Source organism: Lampris incognitus, chromosome 3 (genome assembly GCF_029633865.1).
Source record: "Lampris incognitus isolate fLamInc1 chromosome 3, fLamInc1.hap2, whole genome shotgun sequence".
Lineage (NCBI taxonomy): Eukaryota > Metazoa > Chordata > Actinopteri > Lampriformes > Lampridae > Lampris > Lampris incognitus.
The window spans coordinates 115,255,570-115,273,069 of NC_079213.1; the positions used below are offsets into that span (position 1 = coordinate 115,255,570).

General features: G+C 46.5%; 1 protein-coding gene across 4 annotated transcripts in view; it reads left to right on the plus strand.

The window, feature by feature from the left end:
• The window catches only part of rabgap1l (RAB GTPase activating protein 1-like), a 249,462-nt gene that overhangs the window by 147,549 nt on the left and 84,413 nt on the right, over positions 1-17,500 (plus strand). For all 4 annotated transcript variants that reach the window (XM_056275886.1, XM_056275888.1, XM_056275887.1 and 1 more), the window contains one exon: positions 12,992-13,120. In XM_056275886.1, coding sequence (XP_056131861.1) covers positions 12,992-13,120 — 129 coding nt within the window. The remainder of the gene's footprint in view (positions 1-12,991; positions 13,121-17,500) is intronic.

Below are 17,500 nucleotides of genomic sequence, written 5' to 3' on the forward strand. Positions count from 1 at the left end.
CGATTATCTGAGCCTCGTAAACTCACTTTATTATTATTATTATTATTGTTGTTATAGACTCGATTATCTGAGCCTCGTAAACTCACTTTATTATTATTATTATTATTATAGACTCGATTATCTGAGCCTCGTAAACTCACTTTATTATTATTATTATTATTATTGTTATAGACTCGATTATCTGAACCTCGTAAACTCACTTTATTATTATTATTATTATTATAGACTCGATTATCTGAGCCTCGTAAACTCACTTTATTATTATTGTTATTATTATTATTATTATTATTATAGACTCGATTATCTGAGCATCGTAAACTCACTTTATTATTATTATCATTATTATTATTATATACTCGATTATCTGAGTCTCATAAACTCACTTTATTATTATGTTATTATAGACTCGATTATCTGAGCCTCATAAACTCACTTTATTATTATTATTATTGTTATAGACTCGATTATCTGAGCCTCGTAAACTCACTTTATTATTATTATTATTATGATTATTATTATAGACTCGATTATCTGAGCCTCATAAACTCACTTTATTATTATTATTATTATTATTGTTATAGACTCGATTATCTGAGCCTCGTAAACTCACTTTATTATTATTATTATTATGATTATTATTATAGACTCGATTATCTGAGTCTCATAAACTCACTTTATTATTATTGTTATTATAGCTCGATTATCTGAGCCTCGTAAACTCACTTTATTGTTATTAGTATTATTATTATTTTTGTTATAGACTCGATTATCTGAGTCTCATAAACTCACTTTGTTATTATTATTATTATAGACTCGATTATCTGAGTCTCGTAAACTCACTTTATTATTATTATTATTATTATTATTATAGACTCGATTATCTGTCTCGTAAACTCACTTTATCATTATTATTATTATTATTACTATTATTATTATTATAGACTCGATTATCTGAGTCTCGTAAACTCACTTTATTATTATTATTATTATTATAGACTCGATTATCTGAGTCTCACAAACTCTCTTTGTGGAAGAGATCACATTAGTTAATCACATGTAGACATCTTACACCGTAATGCACTGTTTCACCGTCATCACATCACTGGCTATATGTTAACACAGTCACTGTCAGCTCATCTGGAGACGCTAAATGGTCCAGAGGTGCTGTGTGTGTGTGTGTGTGTGTGTGTGTGTGTGTGTGTGTGTGTGTGTGTGTGTGTGTGTGTGTGTGTGTGTGTGTCTGTCTGTCTTGTGATGGACTGATGACCTGTCCAGGGTGTCTCCCTGCCCATTGCATGCTGGGATAGACTCCAACCTTCTTCTTCTTCTGGCTTGTTCCCTGTTTCCCAGGGGTCGCCACGGCAGATTTGATAGTTCCATCGGTACCCTGTGACAGCACAGCACCGATGGCGATCTTTGTTAACCTGGGCCTTGATGGATCTGGTATGGTCTTGTCAATCCACGTACTGATTTAGCCAAATTTTACATCAGATGCCCTCCCTGACACAACCACGAATCCTATGGACTCCAACCCTCGGTGCGCCTGAATTTGATCAGGCTTGTGCAGACAGTAAATTAATGATGCAGTATATTTAAGAGGGTGTATTGCGAGAAATAAGATCCAAAAACCATATGCATGCTCTCTCATTTTCTGTCTTTTATTCAATATTTTTTCCACCTGTAACTCACTTGCCTTCAGGGAATCGGGTTGCGTCCGAAGTCACATGTTCCGTACTACATATGACTTACAGTGGCTGTGGAAAGTATTCACACCCCTTCACTTTTTGCACACTTTATTGTGTTTTAAATTAATTTCAAATGGATAAAATTGCTATTTATGCCCATCAATCTACACTCAATAACCCATGATGACAAAGTCAAAACATTTTTTTAGAAATGTGTGCAAATTTATTAAAAATCAAAAACTGAAATATAATTTATGTAAGTATTCCATCCCTCTATTATCCAGGCCGCTTATCCCAATTAGTGTCGCGGGATGCTGGAGTCTATCCCAGCAGTCATAGGGCGGGAGGCGGGGCGACACCCTGGACAGGCCGCCAGGCCATCACAGGGTTATGCAAGTATGCTGACCCTTAATTCAGTACTTTGTAGAAGCCCCTTGGCAGCAGTTACAGCTTCAAGTCTTCTTGGGCAAGTCTGTATAAGCTTTGCACACCTGGATTTGGGCAGTTTATCCCATTCTTCCTGGCAGATCCTCTCAAGCTCCATCAGATTAGCTGGAAAGAGTCTTAACTGCCATCTTCAGGTCCCTCTACAGATATTACATGGGATTTAAATCTGGGCTTTGGTTGGGCAACTCAAGGACAGTCAGAGATTTGTCCTGAAGCCCCTCCAGCGTTTTTTTGGCTGTGTGCTTTGGTCATTGTCATGCTGAAAGGTGAACCGTTGCCCTAGTCTGAGGTTGCATGCATTTCGTAGCAGGTTTTCTTCAAGGACCTCTGTATTTGGCTGCATTCATCCTTCTCTCAATTTGCTGTCCTCAATTCTCCCTGTCCCTGCCGCCGAGAAGCAGTCCCATAGCATGATGCTGCTGTCACCTTGCTTCTCTGTAGGGATGATATTAGCTAGGTGATGAGCAGTGCCTGGTGTTCACCAGATGTAGTGCTTGGAGTTCTGCCCAAAGAGTTCAGTTTTTGTCTCATCAGACCAGAGAATCTTTTTCTTCATCTTCTCAGAGTCCTTTAAATGCCATTTGGCCAACTCCAAGCAGGCTGCCACAAGCCTTTCAATCAATAGTGGCTTCTGCCTAGCCACTCTACCCTAAAGACCTTATTGATGGAGTGCTGCTGAGATGGTCGTCCTTCCGGCAGGTTCTCCCATCTATGGAGAGAACTCCCGAAGCTGTTTAGAGTGACTCTAGGAAGAGTTCTGGTGGTTCCAAACTGGTTCCAGTGCACAATCATTGAGGCCACTGTGCTCCTGGGAACTCTCAAAGCTTTAGAAATGGTTTTATACCTTGCCCTGATCTATGCCTTATCACAATTGTATCGTGGAGTTCTACAGAGAGTCCCTTGGACTTCCTGGCTTGGTTCTTGGTTTACGTGTGTGTGCCTTTCTAAACTATGTCCAGTTAATTCAGTTTGCCACAGGTGGACTCCAATCAAGTTCTAGACACATCTCAAAGATAATTAAAGCAGACAGGATGCACCTGACTACAATTTGGAGCGCCACAGCAAAGGGTCATTTAGATTTTTAATAAATTTGCAAAAATGCCTAAAAACATTTTTTCACTTTGTCGTCATGGGTGATAGAATGTGGCTGAAATGGCAATTTTATCCATTTAGAATTAAATCTACAACACAAACTGCAATAGTGAAGGGGTCTGAGTACTTCCTGAAACCACTGTATATGTACTGTTTTCAGCATACTGTTAATATATGAGTAAAACGTATATGGGCTTTTCGGACATAGTGCCATGGCAATGAACATGTTTAGACTGACTGACTGAGCGATCATGTTTACTTGTTTGGGCCACTGGATCAGGTGACCGATGATGCCACTTAACTTACGTGATTGATCGGCTGACCAAAGATATTACGGATCGGGCACCGAGCTCTTTCAAAATGAGTCCGCGTGGCGGTTCCAGCCAGTGATGGGAATCCTGGCTCTTTTTAATGAGCTAGATCATTTGGCTGAGCTCAGCAATAAGAGCCAGTTCGTTCAGCTCCCAAACGGCTCTTCATTTAGTACCAGTTCTGGTTTTTACAACTCAACCACATTAACAATGTTTTGACCTTTGATTGGTATGTGTGCACATATGTCACTTAACTTGTTCAATGAAATTATACTAAATTTTATAATTTCCAGAGTACCATAATTTTAAATTATGTTTGGTATGAAAACCTTACGGCGGCACGGCGGTGCAGTGGTTAGCACGGTCGCCTCACAGCAAGAAGGTCCTGGGTTCGAGCCCAGGGTAGTCCAACCTTAGGGGTCGTCCCGGGTCATCCTCCGTGTGGAGTTTGCATGTTCTCCCCATGTCTGCATGGGTTTTCTCCGGGGGCTCCGGTTTCCTCCCACAGTCCAAAGACATGTAGGTCAGGTGAATCAGCCGTACTAAATTTTGCTAGGTATGAATATGTGTGTGTGTGTGTGTGTGTGTGTGTGTGTATGTGTGTGTGTGTGTGTGTGTGTGTGTGTGTGTGTGTGTGTGTGTGTGTGTGTGTGTGTGTGTATGTGTGTGTGTGTGTGTGTGTGTGTGTGTGTGTGTGTGTGTGTGTGTGTGTCAGCCCTGTATGATGGACTGGCATCCTGTCCAGGGTGTCTCCCCGCCTGCCCGCAATAACTGCTGGGATAGGCTGCAGCATCCCTGAGAGCAGGATAAGCGGTTCAGATAATGGATGGATGGATGAAAAACGTAAATAATGTAAAAGTATCAAACACTGTTATTTCACATATGTATTGAACCTTGTACTTATATCAAACTATGTTTTTTATGTTGGCAACCAGCACAACACACAAGTCTCACTATTTACAAAACAGGAAAGAAAAAAGAAATGTGCTGTCAGAGAGGAGCCGGCTCATACAGCCAACTGGTTCCCGACCGACACCGACACACCACTAGTTCCAACTGGTTCCTGACCGACACGTCACTAGTTCCAGCTGGTTCCCAACCGACATGTCACTAGTTCCAACTGGTTCCTAACCAACACGTCGCCAGTTCCAGCTGGTTCCCGACCGACACGGCACATCACTAGTTCCAGCTGGTTCCCGACTGACACCGACACGACACTAGTTCAAGCTGGTTCCCGACCGACACATCAGTAGTTCCAGCTGGTTCCCGACCGACACGTCACTAGTTCCAGCTGGTTCCCGACCGACACATCACTAGTTCCAGCTGGTTCCCGACTGACACCGACACGACACTAGTTCAAGCTGGTTCCCGACCGACACATCACTAGTTCCAGCTGGTTCCCAACCGACACGTCACTAATTCCAGCTGGTTCCCGACCAACACATCACTAGTTCCAGCTGGTTCCCGACCGACACGTCACTAGTTCCAGCTGGTTCCCGACCAACACATCACTAGTTCCAGCTGGTTCCCGACTGACACCGACACGACACTAGTTCAAGCTGGTTCCCGACCAACACATCACTAGTTCCAGCTGGTTCCCGACCGACACATCACTAGTTCCAGCTGGTTCCCGACTGACACAGACACAACACTAGTTCAAGCTGGTTCCCGACCGACACATCACTAGTTCCAGCTGGCTCCCGACCGACACTGACACATCACTAGTTCCAGCTGGTTCCCGACTGACACCGACACATCACTAGTTCCAGCTGGTTCCCGACTGACACCGACTAGACACTAGTTCAAGCTGGTTCCCGACCAACACATCACTAGTTCCAGCTGGCTCCTGACCGACTCGTCACTAGTTCCAGCTGGTTCCCGACCAACACATCACTAGTTCCAGCTGGTTCCCGACTGATACGTCACTAGTTCCAGCTGGTTCCCGACTGACACCGACACATCACTAGTTCCAGCTGGTTCCCGACTGACACCGGCACGTCGCTAGTTCCAGCTGGTTCCCGACTGACACCGACACGACACTAGTTCCAGCTGGTTCCCGACCGACACATCACTAGTTCCAGCTGGTTCCCGACCGACACAACACATCACTAGTTCCAGCTGGTTCCCGACCGACACCGACACATCACTAGTTCCAGCTGGTTCCTGACCGACATATCACTAGTTCCAGCTGGCTCCTGACCGACACGTAACTAGTTCCAGCTGGTTCCCGACCGACACGTCACTAGTTCCAGCTGGTTCCCGACCGACACCGACACGACACTAGTTCAAGCTGGTTCCAGACCGACACATCACTAGTTCCAGCTGGTTCCCGACCGACACTGACACATCACTAGTTCCAGCTGGTTCCCGACCGACACTACACATCACTAATTCCAGCTGGTTCCCGACCAACACATCACTAGTTCCAGCTGGCTCCCGACTGACACCGACACATCACTGGTTCCAGCTGGTTCCCGACCGACACTGACACATCACTAGTTCCAGCTGGTTCCCGACCGACACTACACATCACTAGTTCCAGCTGGTTCCCGACCAACACATCACTAGTTCCAGCTGGTTCCCGACTGACACCGACACGACACTAGTTCAAGCTGGTTCCCGACCAACACAACACTAGTTCCAGCTGGCTCCTGACCGACACGTCACTAGTTCCAGCTGGTTCCCGACCAACACATCACTAGTTCCAGCTGGCTCCCAACCGACACGTCACTAGTTCCAGCTGGTTCCCGACCGACACATCACTAGTTCCAGCTGGTTCCCGACCGACACGTCACTAGTTCCAGCTGGTTCCCGACTGACACCGACACGACACTAGTTCCAGCTGGTTCCCGACCGACACATCACTAGTTCCAGCTGGTTCCCGACTGACACCGGCACGTCACTAGTTCCAGCTGGTTCCCGACTGACACCGACACGACACTAGTTCCAGCTGGTTCCCGACCAACATAACACATCACTTGTTCCAGCTGGTTCCCGACCGACACCGACACGTCACTAGTTCCAGCTGGTTCCTGACCGACACATCACTAGTTCCAGCTGGTTCCCGACCGACACCGACACATCACTAGTTCCAGCTGGTTCCCGACCGACACCGACACATCACTAGTTCCAGCTGGTTCCCGACGGACACAACACATCACTAGTTCCAGCTGGTTCCTGACCGACACTTCACTAGTTCCAGCTGTTTCCCGACCGACACGGACACGTCACTAGTTCGAGCTGTTTCCTGACTGACACATCACTAGTTCCAGCTGGCTCCCGACCGACACGTCACTAGTTCCAGCTGGTTCCCGACCAACACATCACTAGTTCAAGCTGGTTCCCGACCGACACGTCACTAGTTCCAGCTGGTTCCCGACTGACACCGACACATCACTAGCTCCAGCTGGTTCCCGACTGACACCGGCACGTCGCTAGTTCCAGCTGGTTCCCGACTGACACCGACACGACACTAGTTCCAGCTGGTTCCCGACCGACACATCACTAGTTCCAGCTGGTTCCCGACCGACACAACACATCACTAGTTCCAGCTGGTTCCCGACCGACACCTACACACCACTAGTTCCAACTGGTTCCTGACCGACACGTCACTAGTTCCAGCTGGTTCCCAACCGACATGTCACTAGTTCCAACTGGTTCCTAACCGACACGTCGCCAGTTCCAGCTGGTTCCCGACCGACACGACACATCACTAGTTCCAGCTGGTTCCCGACTGACACCGACACGACACTAGTTCAAGCTGGTTCCCGACCGACACATCGCTAGTTCCAGCTGGTTCCCGACTGACACCGACACGACACTAGTTCAAGCTGGTTCCCGACCGACACATCAGTAGTTCCAGCTGGTTCCCGACCGACACGTCACTAGTTCCAGCTGGTTCCCGAGCGACACGTCACTAGTTCCAGCTGGTTCCCGACCGACACATCACTAGTTCCAGCTGGTTCCCGACTGACACCGACACGACACTAGTTCAAGCTGGTTCCCGATCGACACATCACTAGTTCCAGCTGGTTCCCAACCGACACGTCACTAGTTCCAGCTGATTCCCGACCAACACATCACTAGTTCCAGCTGGTTCCCGACCGACACGTCACTAGTTCCAGCTGGTTCCCGACCAACACATCACTAGTTCCAGCTGGTTCCCGACTGACACCGACACGACACTAGTTCAAGCTGGTTCCCGACCAACACATCACTAGTTCCAGCTGGTTCCCGACCGACACATCACTAGTTCCAGCTGGTTCCCGACTGACACAGACACAACACTAGTTCAAGCTGGTTCCCGACCGACACATCACTAGTTCCAGCTGGTTCCCGACCGACACTGACACATCACTGGTTCCAGCTGGTTCCCGACCGACACTACACATCACTAGTTCCAGCTGGTTCCCGACCAACACATCACTAGTTCCAGCTGGTTCCCGACTGATACCGACTAGACACTAGTTGAAGCTGGTTCCCGACCAACACATCACTAGTTCCAGCTGGCTCCTGACCGACACATCACTAGTTCCAGCTGGTTCCCGACCGACACCGACACGCCACTAGCTCCAGCTGGTTCCTGACCGACACTTTACTAGTTCCAGCTGGTTCCCAACCGACACGGACTCGTCACTAGTTCGAGCTGTTTCCTGACTGACACATCACTAGTCCCAGCTGGTTCCCGACTGACACCAACACATCACTAGTTCAAGCTGGTTCCCGACCGACACCGGCACATCACTAGTTCCAGCTGGTTCCCGACCGACACCGGCACATCACTAGTTCCAGCTGGTTCCCAACTGACACAACACATCACTAGTTCCAGCTGGTTCCCGACCGACACCGACACATCACTAGTTCCAGCTGTTTCCTGACCAACACTTCACTAGTTCCAGCTGGTTCCCGACCGACACGGACACATCACTAGTCCCAGCTGGTTCCCGACTGACACCAACACATCACTAGTTCAAGCTGGTTCCCGACTGACACCAACACATCACTAGTTCAAGCTGGTCCCCGACCAACACCGGCACATCACTAGTTCCAACTGGTCCCCGATCGACACCGACACATCACTAGTTCCAGCTGGTTCCCGACCGACACCGACACATCACTAGTTCAAGCTGGTCCCCGACCAACACCGACACATCACTAGTTCCAGCTGGTCCCCGACCAACACCGACACATCACTAGTTCCAGCTGGTCCCCGACCAACACCGACACATCACTAGTTCCAGCTGGTCCCCGACCGACACCGACACATCACTAGTTCAAACTGGTTCCGAACCAACACCGACACATCACTAGTTCCAGCTGGTTCCCGACTGACACCGACACATCACTAGTTCCAGCTGGTTCCCGACCGACACATCACTAGTTCAAGCTGGTCCCCGACCAACACTGGCACATCACTAGTTCCAGCTGGTCCCCGACCAACACCGACACATCACTAGTTCCAGCTGGTTCCAGACCGACACCGGCTCATCACTAGTTCCAGCTGGTTCCCGACCAACACCGACACATCACTAGTTCCAATTGGTTCCCGACCGACACAACACATCACTAGTTCCAGCTGGTCCCCGACCAACACCGACACATCACTAGTTCCAATTGGTTCCCGACCGACACAACACATCACTAGTTCCAACTGGTTCCCGACCGACACGACACATCATTAGTTCCAGCTGGTTCCCGACCAACACCGACACATCACTAGTTCCAGCTGGTTCCCGACCGACACATCACTAGTTCCAGCTGGTTCCCGACCGACACGACACATCACTAGTTCCAATTGGTTCCCGACCGACACGACACATCACTAGTTCAAGCTGGTTCCCGACCAACACCGACACATCACTAGTTCCAGCTGGTTCCCGACCGACACGACACATCACTAGTTCCAGCTGGTTCCCGACCAACACCGACACATCACTAGTTCCAGCTGGTTCCCGACCGACACGACACATCACTAGTTCCAGCTGGTTCCCGACCGACACGACACATCACTAGTTCCAGCCCGACCGACACCGACACATCACTTGTTCAAGTTGGTTCCCGACCGACACCGACACATCACTAGTTCCACCCCGACCGACATGACACATCACTAGTTCAAGCTGGTTCCCGACCAACACCGACACATCACTAGTTCCAGCTGGTTCCCGACCGACACGACACATCACTAGTTCCAGCTGGTTCCCGACCGACACGACACATCACTAGTTCAAGCTGGTTCCCGACCAACACCGACACATCACTAGTTCCAGCTGGTTCCCGACCGACACGACACATCACTAGTTCCAGCCCGACCGACACCGACACATCACTAGTTCCAGCTGGTTCCCGACCGACACTGACACATCACTAGTTCCCGCTGGTTCTACATGTATTGCACACTAACAGATAGAATATGCTGCTGCTCTGTCCACATGTGGTACTGTACCAGTCCAGCGGGAGCAGAGGAGGACAGACAGCAGATCTTCATGTAATGAAAAACCACAGCCTGACAAAACACGCAGTACAGAGAGAGTGTTAGAAACACAAGAGACGTTCGCAGGTAGAAACAGATGGAAGAGGAGGGGGTTAACAGATGGAGGGGTGGAGGGGGGTTAACCGGTAATTAGAATAGTTCTACTTACAATTACGTTAAGTTCTGTTTCTAATCAAACATCCCAAGATATGAGTGGGAAGTATTGTAGAACTTTTTCTTTCTTACTTGAACGCAGCTTAACCATGTCATGTGATGTACTACTTCATGTCATGTGATGTACTCCATGTCATGTGATGTACTACTTAATGTCATGTGATGTACTACTTCATGTCATGTGATGTCTTGCTTCATGTCATGTGATGTCATGTGATTACTACTTCATATTATGTGATGTACTACTTCATGTCATGTGATGTCTTGCTTCATGTCATGTGATGTATTGCTTCCTGTCTTGTGATTACTACTTCATATCATGTGATGTATTGCTTCATATCATGTGATGTACTACTTCATGTCATGTGATGTATTGCTTCCTGTCTTGTGATTACTACTTCATATCATGTGATGTATTGCTTCATATCATGTGATGTACTACTTCATGTCATGTGATGTACTGCTTCATGTCATATGATGTACTGCTTCATGTCATGTGATGTACTGCTTCATGTCATATGATGTACTACTTCATGTCATGTGATGTACTGCTTCATGTCATATGATGTACTACTTCTTGTCATGTGATGTACTACTTCATGGCATATGATGTACTGCTTCATGTCATGTGATGTACTACTTCATGTCATGTGATGTACTACTTCAGTACACTTACACAAATATCAGAATCAGAATACTTTTTTCATCCCCAAGTGGACATCCCAGTAATACTTCCCGCGAAGGGACATATTACTGGGACACTGCAGATGAACATCTAGTATCCAGGAATTCACTTTACAGACACTACCACTGACTGTCCCTGTAGCAAACTGACTATCCCTGTCACAAATTACAGACACTACCACTAACTGTCCCTGTAGCAAACTGACTATCCCTGTCACAAATTACAGACACTACCACTGACTGTCCCTGTAGCAAACTGACTATCCCTGTCACAAATTACAGACACTACCACTGACTGTCCCGGTAGCAAACTGACTATCCCTGTCACAAATTACAGACACTACCACTGACTGTCCCTGTAGCAAACTGACTATCCCTGTCACAAATTACAAACACTACCACCGACTGTCCCTGTAGCAAACTGAATATTGAATGTACGCGGTCCAGACATGTAGCAGGTTTGGACCTGGTCTTAGTGTAAAGATAAAAGATGATTTTAACTGTGTTCTGTGTTGCATAGTGAACAGTTCTGCTTACAGTTCAACTGTTCCATTGTTGTACTGGTTGGGGTTTGCGTCGCCCTCTGCCTGCTGGTTGTTGTGAAGTACTGCATCATGAGATACTCAGGCCAGCGTAGTGTCCAGTGTAGTGTCCAGCGTGAACGTCTCTGGACACAGGATGACATCTAGGTACTGTTTACTGAAAAGGTTGGTTGTGGAGATACAAAAACACTCACACGGTATTTTGATAGACTAATTAGTAGGCCAGTATGTGATCTGGGACGCAGCCAGGCTCTTAACATCCCTACTAGTGTACAGACGTCTTCTGACCAGTAGGAGTCAAAGAAGATGTCCAAGAGGGGCTCCAGTGGAGACCAACACACCGCTCGCTGTTTGGTGATCCACCAACTCACACTGATTTAATGCCACAAAACTCAGATGTCATCACTACCTAGTGAACTTTGAGAAGACACACAGTTACCTGCTGATTACTTTTGAATAACAGCGTCCACCAAGCGAAGACATGCCAAGAACAGTGTAGCGAGACCTGACTTGTCAGTCGGCCACAGAAACGTTATGAACACCTGAACTACTGCTGGGTACTTTTACTGGGATCACTTTCTCAGCACCACTGTGAAGTACTGTCACCATCATCTAACTGTTAAACGTGATCAGAATCAGAATACTTTATTCATCCCCGAGGAGAACTTGGGTGTTAGTAATATGAAGCGGCTGTTTGAGTCGTGAAAACATCCGTTGTGAACAGTCAAAACAGACGTTTCCTGTGGCGGAAGTTGTTTGGCTTTTTGATGAAAATATTGATATGAAATGGGTTTTGCCTCAGTCATAAAGTGAGAGTGCATCATCTTACCACAGGGTGGTGCTGTTGAGTTTACCTTCATTTATCCAGATGAAAATTGAACTGTTGTGCTGCTGCCCTCTACAGCTCCAGTGGAGGAGTCTCAGTGTCTGGGACTCAAACCAGCGTCATATAAAGACACTTTATTTGGCGTTGTATATATACAACAAACTTCCTCTCAGCATGTAACCATGCTATTGTATAGGAGCAGTGGCAACTGCAGCACCTGCGGACCAACTCCAGTTCTTTCCATTGCCTTGCTTAGGGGCACAGGCAGGAGTATTAACCCTAACATGCATACCCACACAGACATAGGGAGAACGTGAAAATTCCACACAGGAAGGACCTGGGATGGCCTGGGGTTCGAACCCAGGACCTTGTTGCTGTGAGGAACAGTGTAACCACCATGCCGCCACTTGGTAGCTGCTGTGAACAAGAGGTTCATGTAGACTTGTCACTGCAGTGACCCTGGAGAAGATCTTTTGGCATCTGTAACCTTGAATCCCATGAGCACTTTGCTCATGAGCATGCAGGAAGAAGCCGTTTTCAGCATGAAGTAAAAACCAAGGCTGTTGTTTTCATGCCATGATGCTTCAGCTCAGTTTAAAGAACCACTTGAATCACAGATACTTTACAGAAAACTGGAAACAACAACAACAGAAGTGTAAACAGGCAGTGGAGTCGTACAGTGGTACTGTTCAGGACATCCTGTTGCATCCTAAAGGCTGTCCTCTCCTGACTTGTCTCCTTCTGTGTTTCCTGTCCAGACTTCTAAAGAGGACCTCCTGCAGGCGGACTTCGAAGGTGCGCTAAAGTTCTTTAGAGTCCAGTTGCCAAAGCGCTACAGAGCTGCTGAGAACGCACGCAGACTAATGGAGCAGGCTTGTAATATTAAGGTAAGGACCTGTACACACACACATTCTCTCACTCTCTCTCGCTCTCTCTCTCTCTCTCTCTCTCTCTCTCGCTCGCTCTCGCTCGCTCTCGCTCTCTCTCTCTCTCGCTCGCTCTCTCTCGCTCTCTCTCTCTCTCTCTCTCGCTCGCTCTCTCTCGCTCGCTCTCTCTCTCTCGCTCTCTCTCTCGCTCTCTCTCTCTCGCTCTCTCTCTCGCTCTCTCTCTCGCTCGCTCTCTCTCTCTCTCTCTCTCTCTCTGTCAATTCAATTCAGTTCAATTCAGTGATGCTTTATTGACATGACTGCATTAATTACAATGTTGCCAAAACAGGTGACAGTGAAACAGGTCAATAGAATATCAAACAAAAATAAAATTAAAACAAATGGATAAAGGAATGGGTAGAACTGATAGAAATATAGAACAGTATTTGAACAGTAACTGACAGTAATTGGAACAGCAATTGACAGTGTGTTGGTCACTCACTGACCCTTAGGCTATGGCCTTCTGACACATATTGTGCCACAAGGTGTGACCTTTGACCCTGTCCTAAAATAAGTGACCATTGTTGTTTCTCATCCAGCAGTAGAACATTTGGAATCTGGATTTCAAATGTCTCCTGGTATTTTTCTCTTATGTTCTGGTATTTCTCACAATTTAGCAGGAAGTGCATCTCTGTCTCCACCTCACCTGCTGTACAGTCACCACATATTCTTTGCTGTTTTGGTAGCCAAGATGTTGTGTGTCTGTCCTTGTCAGTGGCTAGACTGGTCAGTGAACCTGTATGTGGTAACGATGTGTCTGTGCTGACTGTCTCTGACAGTGGACAGGCAGTCAGCCAGTTTGTCTTCTCTTCTCAGGGCCCCATAACATCCTCATTTGTGTTGTCATTTGGTTTCTGTGTTCCACATATGAGTTGTTGCACTGTGTGATGATGTGGTTTACTCTATCTAGTCTGTGGTTGGTTAGCAGTGCTAGTCTGAAACTCATCTGTGTCAGTGGTTACGGGGTCAGTTAGTTTCACAACCAGCTGGCTGAGGGAACTCTTTCTTAGCTCTTGGATTTGGAATGCTTTAAACTGCAGTGTGTGGTGGGGACTTGATATGAGGTGCATCCAGAATTTAATTGATCTGTTTTGATATTTATTATCCATGGGAAATGGCCTGATTCTGCCCTGCATGCATCTGTACAGAATTCTGCATGCAGGGCTTCTATTGGATGTCTGTCCCATCTGGTGTAGTCTTGCTGACTGAGTGGACCCCATACTTCACTTCCATATATTGCAATGGGCATGATGACACTGTCAAAGACTTTGGACCAGATTTTGATTGGGATGTCTGTTTAATAGAATTTTCTTTTTATTGCATAGAAAGCTCTTCGGGCTTTCTCTTTAAGTGCATTCACTGCCAGACCAAAGCCTCCCAAGGCACTGACCCTCAGTCCCAGGTCATCATAATTTAACATGTGCTCTAGGGCGGTGTTACCCACAGTAAATAGGTGTCTACTTTCCTGACACCTGGGCTTCTTGTGGAAGATCATAATTTTTGTCTTTTTTAAGCTTACTGCCAGGGCCCAGTTCTGACAGTATTTCTCTAGCAGATCCAGATGCTGCTGTAGACCCTGCTCTGTGGGTGACAGCAGCACCAGGTCATCTGCATAGAGCAAGAATTTAACATCTGTGTTGTTTAGGGTGAGGCCAGGTGCTGCAGATTGTTCCAGTAACACCGCTAACTCATTGATGTAGATACTGAACAGGGTTGGAGTCAAACTGCAGCCTTGTCTCACCCCTCACCCTTGAGTGAAGTATTCTGTTTGTTTGTCAAGAAGTGTTACTCCGCACTTATTTCCAAATATATATATATTTGATTACGTCAAACACTTCAACCCCTACGCCACTTTGGATGAATTTATAGTATAAGCCATCGTGCCAGATAGAATCAAATGGTTTCTTAAAATCAATGAAGCATGCAAATATTTTCCTTTATTTTTTTGGTGAACATGATGATTAATTAGGGTATGTAGGGTGTAGATGTGATCTGTAGTGCGGTGATTTGGTAGAAAGCCAATCTGACTCTTGCTCAAGACACTATACGGTAAGGAAGGCCTATATTAATAATACAGCAGAAGACCTTCCCCAGGTTACTGCTCACACAGATGCCTCGGTAGTTATTGGGGTCAGATTTATATCCACTCTTGTATATTGGGGGTATAAGCCCCCTATTCCAGGTGTCAGGAGAGCAGCCAGCTTGTAGAATCAGGTTGAACAGTTTAAGCAGGGCCTTCTGCAGCTCAAGAGAACTGTGTTTGAGCATTCCAGTCCTGATGCTGCCAGGGCCATAGGCTTTGTTTGGCTTGAGACTTTGGAGTTTGTCTGTTGGTTCTTCTAGTGACATTTGGTAGTCAGTTGGGTTGTGATTGTTTTTATAGTTGATTCCAGTATTCCCAGCTTTTCTTTTACATGTTTTTGTTCAGATGAGGGGTCTTCTGGCAGTATTTCTTTGTATAGGTTGTCAAAATATTTTTTCCAAACCTCCCCATGATTTTCATTTAAAGACTCTTCAATGTCTTGCAGAGTTTTGTTGTTCTCTCTCTCTCTCTCTCTCTCTCTCTCTCTCTCTCTCTCTCTCTCTCTCTCTCTCTCTCTCTCTCTCTCTCTCTCTCTCTCTCTCTCTCTCTCTCTCTCTCTCTCTCTCTCTCACACACACACACACACACACACACACACACACACACACACACACACACACATACACACACACACACACACACACACACACACACACACTGGTTCTCTGGTTGAAATGTGGGAATGGAAGCTGTGATGTTGGACATGGAGTTGTCTGGTGTGTTGTGGTGTGTTGTGTTGGTTGATGATTCAAAGCTGAGTTGGTTTTGTGAAAGTATGTCACACAACAAACGTGTGTGTTTGTGTGTGTGTGTGTGTGTGTGTGTGGTGTGGCGTTGACCTTAATGAGAAGGTGGTATTCAGAGAATGTGCCGAGATCACCTGAAGGAACCACAGACCCAAGGCTGCACACACACACTGACTCAGTACATCTGCTGTGTGTGTGTTTGTGGGGGGGAGATGTGTGTGTGTGTGTGTGTGGAGAGGTGAGGATGTGTGTGTGGGGGGGTGAGGATGTGTATGTGCATGCATATATGTTTGAGAGTGTGTGTCTGAGTGCTTGTGTGTCTGTGGTGTTTTGACAAAGGAAGCAAGGAGCTAGAAAGAAGTGAGTCATCTCTCTCCATTCTTCTCCCTTTTGCTTTCTCTCACCCTCTCTCTCTCTCTCTCTCTCTCTCTCTCTCTCTCTCGCTCTCCCCCTCTCGTCTCTCGTCTCTCGCTCTCGCTCTCTCTCTCTCTGTACATTAGGAATGTAGCGATACTTTGCGACACAAATACGCGACGATTCAAATCGGTGATGAAAAATTAATCGCGACACTCTTTTTAAACAGCAGAGGGCGATACCGACTTTTGAGGTAGCTTGTCAGCTTCTACCTGAAAATCGAGATATGCCGATATTCCTTAAAAAACATCCCAAGCCAGGAACACGGGCTGAGCCGGGAACACGGGCTGAGCCGGGAACACGGGCCGAGCCGGGAACATGGGCCGAGCCTTAGTTCGTTTATTTGAAGAGATTTTCTTGGTTGGTGTTGTGGCGAGCTGGTGTGGAAGAATGAGTGGCGAGGCAGAGTGCTCTTTTTAATCACAACTCTCATGGCCCACACACCGCACAACCCCGGGCAGGCTCTTGTATTCACACTGGCCAGAACTAACTACACAAAGATTTGTTTCTAGCCTGAGGTCACAACTAGCAATGTCAGTCTAAGTCACAGTCCTGCAGTCAGTCAGTCAGTCAGTCAGTCAGTCAGTCAGTCAGTCGGTCAGTAAACTTCTTAGTCTGAGTCGAACCCCCCAACAAACAACACTGCCATAACCACAACATGAACACAACATCACTAAAACACAACTTTAACATCAACAATCCCATCAGCCCCAACGCAGAACCACCAACAGTCCGAGGGAGCGCCTGCTCCGTTGCTACACTGTTGTTAATTTATTCACCCAATCTGGGTTTGTCTTAAAATTCACTTAGTTTGTTGTTATTTATCCTATATAAGCATCCCTAATATACATTTATCTTCTGTAAGCATCCCTAATATACATATATATATATCTATTTATTTATCTTCTGTAAGCACCCCTAATATACATTTATCTTCTGTAAGCATCCCTAATATACATACATGTATATACATATGTATATACATATATATACATATGTGTATATATACACTATATATAAATACACATACATATATACACATATACACACACACACACATATATATATATTTATCTTCTGTAAGCTTCCCTAATATAC